Here is a 12805-nt window from a genome sequence, read left to right on the forward strand (position 1 = left end):
ATCCAATGCATGCAGTTCAGGTAACCCAGATAGCCACTCATTTCCTCAGTTGCAGTTAACTCAACCATTTTAGGACTGAAACCATTACTAGTTCAGACTTCGTTAATATGACTGTTCTGTCTCCAGAAGGAAGTCTGATCCAGAAGCAACACAGCGCAAAACCCAAGCTAAGTTATTATCTTAAAGTATTGGACCACCTCTTTGCAGAGATTTCATACTATGTTTTCAGAAGTGGGAAAAGTGGGTGGAGTGATGAGCGTTATTATCACCTTGGCTTCAATCATTTTTTATTCATACTGAGCCTGGGCTGCTTATTGGCTATATCCTGAAATAGATAAAAGTCTCTTTACTGTGATGCTCAGTAAGCTGGCATTGTGGAAATGATTTATCAGTTTGCTTCCAGTTCTTTATAAATGTTTGGAGCTGTTTTGCTCAAAAGCAACCCTATGTACAGCCATACCTCTCTAAACTTCAGGAGAGTTTGGTAGAGACATACAGATGTAAGGGCAGTTATATGCTGTTTCACAACAATAATAAACTCTAACAGTATAGAATATTTGGGAGCCATTTTGATCTTCACAGTACAGCCCTTATTAGACATGTTTTTGTTAGCCCAGTCATCCAGTTTTATTAAATAATAGAGAGTTTCATGGATGAAACTACATCCTCCTCCATATCCTTTTTGTATTATGTTTTTAGCACCTTCTCCCTTAGAGATGTACAAGACTGTCTTTGAAAATAACAGTACTCTCCATTCCTCTCCCCACAATATCTTATCTCCAACAAATCTCTGTTTCTGTAGAGAACTTGTATCCCAGTTTCTTCAAAATCAGTTCTGCTGTGTTTATTGGTCTTGACTGAAAACTAGTTGTAAAAACTTTCAGAGGTATATACTCACTGCTTAGCGCAGAATTGTGACTCCAGCTTTCTCCTTTCACTGATTTAACTGCCATAAATATTTCAGGACAATCTTTGGGGTGTCTTGGCAAAACAGAATATTTTTAAGCAGCTAGATTTTTAAGTCTTGTTGAAATTTGTTGTGTTAGATGGGCAAAGTGAGCACTGAGTTGGACCTAATAATAGTCACAATTATATAACTGAAGAAATTATGTCAGTGTTCTCATGAAAGGAAAGGATGAAAATTACTTTGATTTGTTTCACTCTCCTTTGTTTAAAAAGACAAGCGTGCTTTAAATTCATCTCTTAAGTATTTGCTAGTGTCTTTGGCGATTTCAGGCACGATTTTCATGTAATTCAAAATGAACTGTTAAATTAATGCCATAATAGAATTTTATATAATGGTTTTAGAGTGTTTCACTTGTTTTGTGGTGCAGCTATATATAGTGATTTTACTTGTAAATATATAATTTTGAACTATAAAAAATTGAATTTTTACACTTAGAATGAAAATGCATTTCATTTCTAGCTTCTCGAAAAAGACATAAAAAGGATAGAGATGAAGCTTGGGAGTATGAAGAACATGACAGAAGAAGTTCTGGTGACCACAGGAGAAGTGGTCATTATCATGAAGGAAGGAGGACTTCTGGTAGTGGTCGATACCGTAATCGCAGTCCCGATGACTCTGATATGGATGATTATTCTCCTCCTCCTAGCCTTAGTGAGGGTAACTGAAAAAAAAATATCTAATTTTCTTACATAATACTTGTGCATTTTTAAAGGATAAGTTGAACTTTTTGAAATAAACGTCTTTACATGCAGTATTTAATATAAGCATAAGAAATGTAAACAACCCTTTATTTCATTTTGAGAAAGTATTTGTTTTACTCTTTATTCTTTTAACTAGTGGCAAGAAAAATGAAGAAAAAAGAAAAACAAAAGAAGAGGAAAGCTTATGAGCCTAAACTAACACCTGAAGGTGATTTTAGAAGACTTATTTTCTTCAGTTTGTATTTTCTGTATTGTATATGAAACAATTATACATACAATTCTTTTTCTTTTTCTTTTTTTTTTTTTTTTTTTCACCAGAAATGATGGATTCTTCAACTTTCAAAAGGTTCACTGCTTCAATAGAGAATATTTTGGAAAATCTGGAAGACATGGATTTTACAGCTTTTGGTAATATGTCTCAAATTTTCAAACTGCTTCGCCAAATAGGAAAACAACAAAAGCCAAAAAAAGTGCATCTCAGTATTTTCAGATTTCCTTCTGACTGATTTAATTGTCTGTGATATATGTTAGGGTATGTTGTGTTTATATGGCTTCCAACTAGAGTGGGAGCCTTAACCTTTCCAATTTTACTTGCTGCTTGAGGCAGAAGATCTCACTTCCTCCACCCTACAGAATCCAAGAGGGTCATAAATCATAATGAGACAAATAATAGTCTACTGGAGTTCATCTGCTGTGGCCTTTGACCTAACAGAGCTTAATTATTCAACACAAGCATCAGGGTGTCTTACACACTTACGGCTCAGTTACTGAATCTCTGTGTAGTCCTTAGTCCTTTCACTTGAAAATCAGCAAGCTTAGCTCCAGTGTCAAAGTAGTTCAGGCTAACCAAAATGGCTTTCAGTTGAAATGGATAACAGAAAACTCAAATAATCTTTTCCCTACAATCTTTATCACAGGATTAGAACAAGGGGGGGAGCATAGCAAACAAATCAGTACAGTTTTTAAAGCAATCTTTCTGTATGCTTGGTTTTAAAAGTGAAGTCATTGGCTCTTTCTATGTTTTGTAACGTCATGTTTTTGTGTGCATGTGTTTAGTATCATACGCATTTTTCTACTACTGTTCTGTCCCAGATTCGAAGTACAATCATTTGTGATTTGCTTTGCTGAAATGAGGGTGGTACTGCAAGAGGTGCAATAAATGGGTTTTGCTATATTAAAAATAGTTTTAGTTGATGACTTTCAGAAATGGATGCACGATGTTAGGCTGTTAAACGATATTTCAGAACATGTGATCAGTTATATCGAACAAGTAGTTGTTTTGCCACAACCAAAAATCATTATCATCTGTCTTTGTTAGATGGAACTATTAGATGTTAGCTATTTGGAAAATCAGTTGTTTAGCAAGTTTTCTTGCATTTGCTTTTTCATATTGGTTGTAAATACTGTATTCTTTGACATGTTATTAGAAATAGTGATGATAATATTTTTTTTAGGTGATGATGATGAGATTCCACAGGAATTGCTACTGGGAAAACATCAGCTTAGTGAGTTGGGTAGTGAATCTGCAAAAATCAAGGCAATGGGCATTATGGACAAGGTACATCTTCATAGTCTTTACCTCTTTTTGAACATTTAATTTCATTAAAATTGCGTAATACAAATGTCCCCATGTAATAATGTTTCACCCTCTTCAGTTGTGCATGAGACATACCATGAACAGGCATGCTTATGCTTGAACTGAGCTCAAATGCTTAAAAAGTTACCACATCACAACTGTTACTGCCTCTGACACTGAGGTATTTTTGCTGAATGTTCTTTCTGTGTCAGTGGTAACTGCAAGCATTATGTACCAATATATAGCACATGTGCCTGAGCAGTAAAATCTAAAATAATCTATTTTCACAAAAGCACATCAACCCATAGTCTTTACTCCTTACAGATAGTGTTGAGCAACTATAGTAAAACAGAACCTACCTTCAGAGTCAAAAAATCTACCCTTTCTAATATAAGCTATCAGATCATTGTAAATATATGGTGGCCATCTGACACATAACTGAATTGCTTATTTCCTCTTTCTCTCCAGAAAACCCTTTCAAACTTAAAAGACAGGTGCTAAGATTCATTTTCTGTAAACTGCATATTGTGGTGTCTTTGCTCTACTCTTCCTGACTTCAGTTCAAGGCAACTTTGTGTGTTGGTGCAAACTGTTGGTATTACACCTCTAGAAACAATTTTCTTGCTTTACTTATCTTCATAGAAATCTTGGCTTTGGGCAGTCTTATGCTACCTTCTTACCCTGCCTGCTCTTGACCACTTGTATTTATGAAGTGCCTGTGAAGCCACTTGTTAAAGAAGTCACACTGAAGGATTATCTTTAACCCAAGATTTATATTTTCCTTCTTTTTCTTCAGTCCTGCCTACCTTCAACTGTAGGGAGGATGTTTTCAACCCGAGTGTTTTGCCCTCTCGATAGTTCTCACCCTTAACCTTAGTTCCGTGTTTTTTATAAACAAGTCCATAACTGTATATGTAAAATCAGAATTTAGTTGATTCTAAGGATGAGCACCAGTATTATCTGGGTGAGTTCTTCTGGAGTTCAGCATATTCTGCAGAGTATTCAATTGTAATTCTGTAGAACCATCAGTAAGCGATTTTGAGTTACTTTTTTCATCATGCTAGTTTTTCAAAGTTAAGAAAATTACTAAGAGTACGTTTTCCCTGTGTTAGCACTCAGAGAATTTTATTTTTGCTTTTCCATAAGACTTGGATTTTCTCCTAATAAGTCTCTATATGGTCAGACAGAATATGATTCATAAGTGGATTTGGTAAATTCCAGTTTCCAGAGTCAAGAATGTGTAACTATACAACATTATTGGCAGATACTCTGTTTTCAATCTATTCCTACAAATTTTGTTGGTTTAAAAAGTAGTTTGTTTGCAATCTTAGAACATATTTCACTAGTTTAATTGTATTATCAGCATTATCAATCATGCTCTGTCAGAAACTGACAAGTCAAGATCAGATCCTTATGTCAAAAATACTTAAAATTTAAGCTTAATGCTACCATTACATAAAATGTTCTCTCCTTTATCCATGGACATTTTTTCAGCAATTTGGAAGCCTTTATGTTCCTACAGCTGCTTAATGAGTTTGTTTTCTTGTTGTAGCTCTCAACAGATAAAACAGTAAAGGTCCTGAATATTTTGGAGAAGAATATTCAAGATGGATCAAAGCTTTCTACATTACTTAACCATGTGAGTTTCAAATTACATCAATTCACAACACTGTTCAGCATAGGATTTTCTTCACTTGAGTCCCATTCAGTGATAATTTCAAATGCTTGGTGTGTGCCTGAAAGGAATTTCTGGTTTTACATGTATGTGATTAACATATTGTCAAATTTTAAGATTTGAAGTAAAATTCAATTGATTATATCCTTTTTGTACTCAATGCTTTACTATAGTACTGCTAACAAACCAGAGTGTTGGGAGCAGTTGAGTTATCTTTTGACTTAATTTTAAATTTATAATAGTTTCAATCTGAAATATTTGTGGCAACTGGTATTACTTACACCAGTGCAAATTTCTTTGCTACTTCTCTATAAAACTTCCCTTACACAGTGGTAGAAAGGATGGCTTTCATGTAGAGCATATTCCTCCCCTAAGTATTAAGAACTGAGGAGGCATTTTAAACCATAGTATCATAGTATCCAGAGTTGGAAGGGACCCACAAGTATCATTGAGTCCAGCTCCTGGCTCTACATAGGACTACCTAAAAATCAAACCATGCATCTGAGAGCATTGTCCAAACTCTTTTTGAACTACGGCAGCTCAGTGCCGTGACCACTTCCTTGGGGAGCTGCTCCTCATACATATCCCCTTATAGACCCCGCATCATCTTTGTTGCTCTTCTTTGGACGTACTTTATATGTCTTTCTTACATCCTTCTATATTTTATATATCCTTTTATGTTTTTTTATATAATGTTGTTATATCCTTCCTATGTTACATTTATTTAGGTCCATTCTTAGGCTGCAAAGTTGAAGTCATCAGCATAAACAAAATTAACAGGAAGTCTACCATTTTAATTTTTTTTTTTCTGTTATGCTTAAATCTGCATCTGGATTTTGAGTTTTTGTGGGGCTGAAATACAATAGTTCATATATGTTTATTTTTACACTTTCTAGACAAAACAATATGCTAACAAGAATAGTGTTTTTGAGTTTTACAGAAAAAAACTTAATCTGCAGAAATTGAGAGAGATTATGTATATTGGAAAAGAAGAATATGAACTTGAAAATGAATGTCTTCAGTAATATGAAAAAGAAGTGAATAGGAAGTACTGTTTTTTCTGCCCTGTTGCAACATGATTGAACCTTCTTTACCCAGTGCTAAAACTAAATGGATATATTTGATAAGACGTATTTTTAAACTCACTGATACTAAATAGTTGAGTTGGTCTGTGGAAAGTTTTATTCTCATGAATTTCATGTGACTTTTAATAGTCTGATTGGGTGAGAGTTCCCTCTAGTGACAAAAACTAGACTGGTAAAAGCAGCAAATAATACGCGTAGACCACTAAGGACGATACTAGATGAATGAGTTCAGTTTTTGCTTTAAGTATGTCAGTCTTAAGTAGAGAATGTAGCAATCTTCTTTCATAGCTCTTCCCTATGATATACAGAAAGCTTCTGTGTGTTTTACCAGAACAATACAGTGGGATATTGAAGATTTATAACTTAGGGAGAAGTACTGCAAACCTGTTGCTAGTAAAACAACCAGTTGATTTATAAAACAAACTATCCTTTTATCATAAACGAATGTGCTTGTTTGTAAGTATATTAAAATGGCATTGGTATATTGTACTTGGTAAGGATAAATATTTGACTTTTTGTTTACACTGTCCTGCTTTTCTTGCCTCTTGCAGAACAATGACACTGAAGATGAGGAGAGATTATGGAGAGATCTTATTATGGAAAGAGTGACAAAATCTGCAGATGCTTGTCTTACTGCTATCAATATTATGACGTCACCAAATATGCCTAAAGCTGTATATATTGAGGATGTAATAGAAAGAGTTATTCAATACACAAAATTTCATTTGCAGAACACTCTCTATCCTCAGTATGACCCTGTATATAGAGTGGATCCTCATGGTGGTTAGTATACTAAAGAATTTTTAAATATCTTTTCACGTTAGATTTATGTTTTGCTTTATATATACATATGCTTTATATATACATATATATATATTGCGTGATGATGCAAGTGATATGACTTCCCAGAATATTTTTATATTTTTTTTATACTGATAGTTCTTTCATATCACATACGGCATCTGAATTAATGCTTTATGTTATATTGAGGATAATTAAATGTAGAGTAAAGTAACAATGAATTAATTGCAACCTCTGCATAACTTGGTCATTTTAACGTTTAGTTTTACTGTAATAGCTATCATTTCAGTATAACCATTTGGACCAGGGTATAAAGAAGTTTGTCTCAAGTTTTTCTTGAAAAAAATTAACAAAAATATTTTTGATTTTCTAGGTGGTGTTTTAAGTTCAAAAGCAAAGCGTGCCAAGTGTTCCACCCACAAGCAAAGAGTCATAGTGATGTTGTATAACAAAGTTTGTGACATTGTCAGCAGTTTGTCAGAGTTGCTGGAGATACAGCTTCTTACTGATACAACTATTCTTCAGGTAAATTTTGTCTGAAGAATGTTTGAGAATGTTGTGGGGTTTTTTGTTTGTTTTGGTTTTATTTTTGTTCCTTTTACTTTCCCAAAGAGACCGTAAAGTGTCAGTGACATGAAATATGAAATCAGTACATATTTTTTGTACATATTCACATAGGCTGACAAGTCTATGCGTAGTATGTTACCTTCCTGTTCTCTTCTTCAGTCTTTAAGGGCTTCTATTGTACACCTAAGAACAGTTTAGCATGATTGTACTCAATTTGCAAATAATGTGAATTAATGTGTTGTTGAATACCTTATCTGATGAATGAATAGCCTGCTTGTAACATAGCACGAATATCAGTTTGCCAATCAAGTATACTTACAATAATTTCTTTCCGTTGATAGGTATCATCTATGGGAATAACACCTTTCTTTGTAGAAAATGTCAGTGAGCTACAGTTATGTGCCATCAAATTAGTGACCGCAGTAAGTAATTTTTAATATGCAATTTCATGTTCCTGTGTGTCCAAGTTACTAGGACATATACATAGGCTGTATTTTTTGCTGGTAGAGAATTAGAGCTTTAATCTTATTTTTTCATGTTTTTACAGTTCGGTATTATAAGCTAGGAATAGTATTAAATCTACCTGAGCTGCTCCTATTTGCAGAGGAGCAACTTAAGCAAGGAACTTAATGAATGTTATGTGGTCCAAAGTCTAAACACAAACCCCTCTCTCTTACCTGTTTTCTCTTGTTTAAAAAATCTTAGCAACATGATTTTCCTCATTTCTTTTGTTAAGATATGAATTTATGCAATGGAATAAGCTAGAGAGCTAGCAGGATACTTTTATAATAGAATAAGTTCTTTTCCTTGGAAGTGGTGGGTATATGAAAAATTCATGGGGCAAATAAAATACTATTTCAGGAAAAATGTACTATGAAAAAACATACATGTGGTTGTTTAAGTGGAAAATGTTCATCTTTGTAAGGATCATATGCTTCTGAACTTACAAAAAGGCCTGAACAAAAGGAGAAGCAAATTCTACAATCTTAACCATAAATTTAAAGAATATTTCATGTCAGGCAAATATTAAAGACAAAGATATGAAGTAAAACTGGATTGCCAAATATATTTTGTAACTGTGTATGTCTTCATGTTAATTTATGCTACCATAGAGCTTTGCTATATACTGGGGTCTGAAAGCTTAGTATTATACTATTTGACTTACACAGGCTATTTCTGCCATTGACAGAAATCTTTAAGATATACAGTATTTTTAAGAGCTATTAGACATCTGTATTGTTAGAATACTTTTAAAATCTTTATTTGAAAAAGTTTTCGTGTATTTTATAAAGAAATACTTGCTTTGAAGGAATAAAGTAATGCATTAAAAACAAGGTATACATTAAAAGTCAAGTGAAGTATATGTTACTACTTCTAATTTTTTATAGACTTAGCAAGCACTATTGTATGTAACAATTAATAACATTTTAACAATTCTGGAACTGTTAAATAGGTGTTCTCCAGGTATGAAAAACACAGACAGCTAATACTAGAAGAAATTTTCACTTCCCTTGCAAGACTACCAACTAGCAAGAGGAGTTTGAGAAACTTCAGGTAATTTTTGCATAGATCGCTAACTTGTAGATGGAAGCATTTACAGTTTTGTATGTGTACCAGTTGTTCTCTAGATACCCAGTACCCTGAGCTGGAGGAAGGGGATGGGGAGCAGGATGTGGCCCTCACAATCCACGAGGAAATGGTTGGCGACCTGCTACAGCACTTAGATGTACGCAAGTCGATGGGGCCGGATGGGATCCACCCGAGGGTACTGCGAGAACTGGTGGAAGAGCTGGCCAGGCCGCTTTCCATCATTTATCAGCAGTCCTGGCTATCAGGGGAGGTCCCAGTCGACTGGTGGCTAGCAAATGTGATGCCCATTTACAAGAAGGGCCGGAAGGTAGACCCGGGAAACTATAGACCTGTTAGTTTGAACTCAGTGCCAGGGAAGCTCATGGAGCAGATTATCTTGAGTGTCATCACGTGGCACTTGCAGGGCAACAAGGCGATAAGGCCCAGTCAGCATCGGTTTATGCAAGGCAGGTCCTGCTTGACTAACCAGATCTCCTTCTATGACAAAGTGGCGTGCTTGGTGGATGAGGGAAAGGCTGTGGATGTGGTCTACCTTGACTTCAGTAAGGCTTTTGACACTGTTTCCCACAGCGTTCGCCTCGAGAAACTGGCTACTCATGGCTTGGACTGGCGTATGCTTCGTTGGGTTAAAAACTGGCTGGGTAGCCAGGCCCAAAGAGTCGTGGTGAATGGAGTTAAATCCAGTTGGAGGCCGGTCACTAGTGGAGTCCCCCAGGGCTCAGTACTAGGGCCAGTTCTCTTTAATATCTTTGTCGATGATCTGGATGAGGGGATCGAGTGCACCCTCAGTAAGTTTGCAGACGACACCAAGTTAGGTGCGTGTGTCAATCTGCTCGAGGGTAGGAAGGCTCTGCAGGAGGATCTGGATAGGCTGGACCGATGGGCTGAGGCCAACTGTATGAAGTTCAACAAGGCCAAGTGCCGGGTCCTGCACCTGGGGCACAACAACCCCAAGCAGAGCTACAGGCTGGGAGAGGAGGGGTTAGAAAGCTGCCTGGCAGAGAAGGACCTGAGAGTATTGGTTGATAGTCGGCTGAATATGAGCCAGCAGTGTGCTCAGGTGGCCAAGAAGGCCAAGAGCATCCTGACTTGCATAAGAAGCAGTGTGGCCAGCAGGTCTAGGGAAGTGATTGTCCCCCTGTACTTGGCTCTGGTGAGGCCGCACCTCGAGTACTGTGTTCAGTTTTGGGCCCCTTGCTACAAGAAGGACGTGGAGGTGCTCGAGCGAGTCCAGAGAAGGGCAACGAAGCTGGTGAGGGGTCTGGAGAACAAGTCTTACGAGGAGAGATTGACGGAGCTGGGATTGTTCGGTCTGGAGAAGAGGAGGCTCAGGGGCAACCTTATTGCACTCTACGGGTACCTTAAAGGAGGCTGTAGCGAGGTGGGGGTTGGTCTATTCTCCCACGTGCCTGGTGACTGGACAAGGGGGAATGGGCTAAAGTTGCGCCAGGGGAGGTTTAGGTTGGATATTAGGAAGAACTTCTTTACGGAAAGGGTTGTTAGGCATTGGAATAGGCTGCTCAGGGAAGTGGTTGAGTCACCATCCCTAGAGGTCTTTAAGAGACGTTTAGATTTAGAGCTTAGTGATACGGTTTAGTGGAGGACTTGTTAGTGTTAGGTCAGAGGTTGGACTTGGTGATCTTGGAGGTCTCTTCCAGCCTAGATGATTCTGTGATTCTGTGAATTTTCTCTACATCGAGAGCAGAGTTCCCTGACAAACATATCTTGTAAGAGTCACTCTTTCTTACGCCATCATATTTATGCTTGGTTACAAAAATAATTAAACTATCTGGTTAGTCTTCTCACTAAGGAGTGATGTTCTAAAGTGTAATGCTAGTGTGCATTCAAAAGGATCTTTGTTTCAAAAATCTTTGATTCTGTTTACATGCAGTTAGGTAATTTCTTCATTGTTAAAACCTAATAGGAGATTTCTGGCTGAATGTCTTTGAGTACTCTTTCCAGGGTATCAAACTAATACTCCTTTAAATGAGTTTCATTTAGGAACTGCTCGGTTTACGTTAAATGTGTTTAAAGTGCTTCATCTGGACTTCACTGCATCTTCTGAATAATAAGTCCAGGTTCAATCTAAGAAAGAAAGAATCTGACACTGAAACTGTTAAGTTGAATTCAGTGACCCAAATGTTAACCTGTGTGATTTCATTATAGTCATCAAAGACATCTAATAAATAGGAACGTGGTAAGTATAGGACCATAACTAGTGAATAGCCTCTTTGAATTAGGATCTTTGCTGGAACAAAGTCTTCATCTCAAGTTCACAGTGACTACACTACTTATCTGTAAAAATCCTAGCTCTAGTCTGTTAAAGGGCACTTCCTATCTGTGGCTACAGTCATGAAGGGGACACCTTTTGCAAAATTTCATATGGAAAGATTTTTTTTTTTGTAAATGTAGTCAAAAATAACTTATAATTGAATTAAATAGAATAATTGCAATGTTTTGTGTTCAGTTATTATTTTGATAATATAGGGAGAATGATGTCAGAGATTATGACCTTTTTCATATTGCTAAGGGTAATATTAGGTGGTATTAATGCATATATGGGTAGATAAACACCATACCATTTGTCAGGTTAAATCACTTGGAAGGGGAGAAATGTGGGTTGTGGTGTATTCACACTGGTCGTAGAAACTTAAAGACACTCTTGCATACTGAAGTTTAAAGTCTGTTACACTACCTGATATTACCATAGGTGTAACTCTTGTAGAAACCAGTCCAGGTCACGATGACTATTTCCTCCTGTTTAAAAGTTCTCCGGATTCCACGTATATTAAATAACACAGAAGTAGTAAATTATTAGGGCAACAGTTCATTAGCTTTTCTATGCTATGTTGGAAATTGGCATGGCATTATAAATAATAAGCCTATTTGTAAGTAGCTTAGCCCGTAGGTGTTTCATAGAATTATAGAACGGCTTGGGTTGGAAGGATCCTTAAAGATCATCCAGTTTCAACCCTTCTGCCATGGGCAGAGATGCTGTCGACTAGATCAGGTTGCCTAGCACCTGATCCAACTTGGCCTTGAACACCTCCAGGGATGGAGCATCCACAGCTTCTCTGGGCAGCCTGTGCCAGTGCCTCACCACCTTCTGAGGGAAGAATTTCTTCCAAATTTCTGTTCTAAATCTCCCCTCTTTTAGTTTAGGGCCATTCTTCCTTGTGCTATCATTATCCACCCAAGTAAAAAGCCACTCTCCGTCTTTTTTTATAAGCCTTCTTTAAGTACTGAAAATCTTCAGTGAGGTCTCCCTGGAGCCTCCTTTTCTTCAGGCTGAACAAGCTGAGCTCTCTCAGCCTGTCTTCAAGAAAGAACCCAATATCAAATTACTTTCCTTTGTAGAAGAGGTGCTCCAGCCCTCCGATCATCTGTGGCCCTCCTCTGGACCCGCTCTAACAGCCCCACATCCCTCTGGTGCTGGGGGCCCCAGCCCTGGACGCAGCACTCCAGGTGGGGCCTCACAAGGTCAGAGCAGAGGGGCACAATCCCCTCCCTCCACCTGCTGCCCACCCCTCTGTTGGTGCAGCCCAGGATGCAGTTGGCCTTCTGGGCTGCAGGCACACACTGCTGGCTCATGTCGGGCTTTTTGTCCACCAGAGCCCTCAAGTCCTTCTCTGCAGGGCTGCTCTCAGTGGGTTCTTCTGCCAGTCTGTGCTTATGTCTGGGATTGCCCTGACCCAGGTGCAGCACCTTGCACTTGGACTTGTTGAGCCTCATTAGGTTCACATGGGTCCACTTCTTGAGCTTGTGTTTAACTTATTAAATATTTCTGTAGATTTTTGGTGCCTGAGCTTCACAGATATTCTGGTAGTCATCTGTGGGCTGTTT

The 12805-nt window shown here is 37.5% G+C and overlaps 1 protein-coding gene across 9 annotated transcripts in view; it reads left to right on the top strand.

Moving 5' to 3' along the window:
* Positions 1-12805, top strand: part of NIPBL (NIPBL cohesin loading factor) — a 169993-nt gene that overhangs the window by 126233 nt on the left and 30955 nt on the right. For all 9 annotated transcript variants that reach the window (XM_040542240.1, XM_040542236.1, XM_040542237.1 and 6 more), the window contains 9 exons: positions 1427-1624; positions 1805-1876; positions 1987-2076; positions 3123-3226; positions 4797-4883; positions 6556-6787; positions 7179-7330; positions 7714-7794; positions 8826-8926. In XM_040542240.1, coding sequence (XP_040398174.1) covers positions 1427-1624; positions 1805-1876; positions 1987-2076; positions 3123-3226; positions 4797-4883; positions 6556-6787; positions 7179-7330; positions 7714-7794; positions 8826-8926 — 1117 coding nt within the window. The remainder of the gene's footprint in view (positions 1-1426; positions 1625-1804; positions 1877-1986; positions 2077-3122; positions 3227-4796; positions 4884-6555; positions 6788-7178; positions 7331-7713; positions 7795-8825; positions 8927-12805) is intronic.

Source organism: Cygnus olor, chromosome Z (genome assembly GCF_009769625.2).
Source record: "Cygnus olor isolate bCygOlo1 chromosome Z, bCygOlo1.pri.v2, whole genome shotgun sequence".
NCBI lineage: Eukaryota > Metazoa > Chordata > Aves > Anseriformes > Anatidae > Cygnus > Cygnus olor.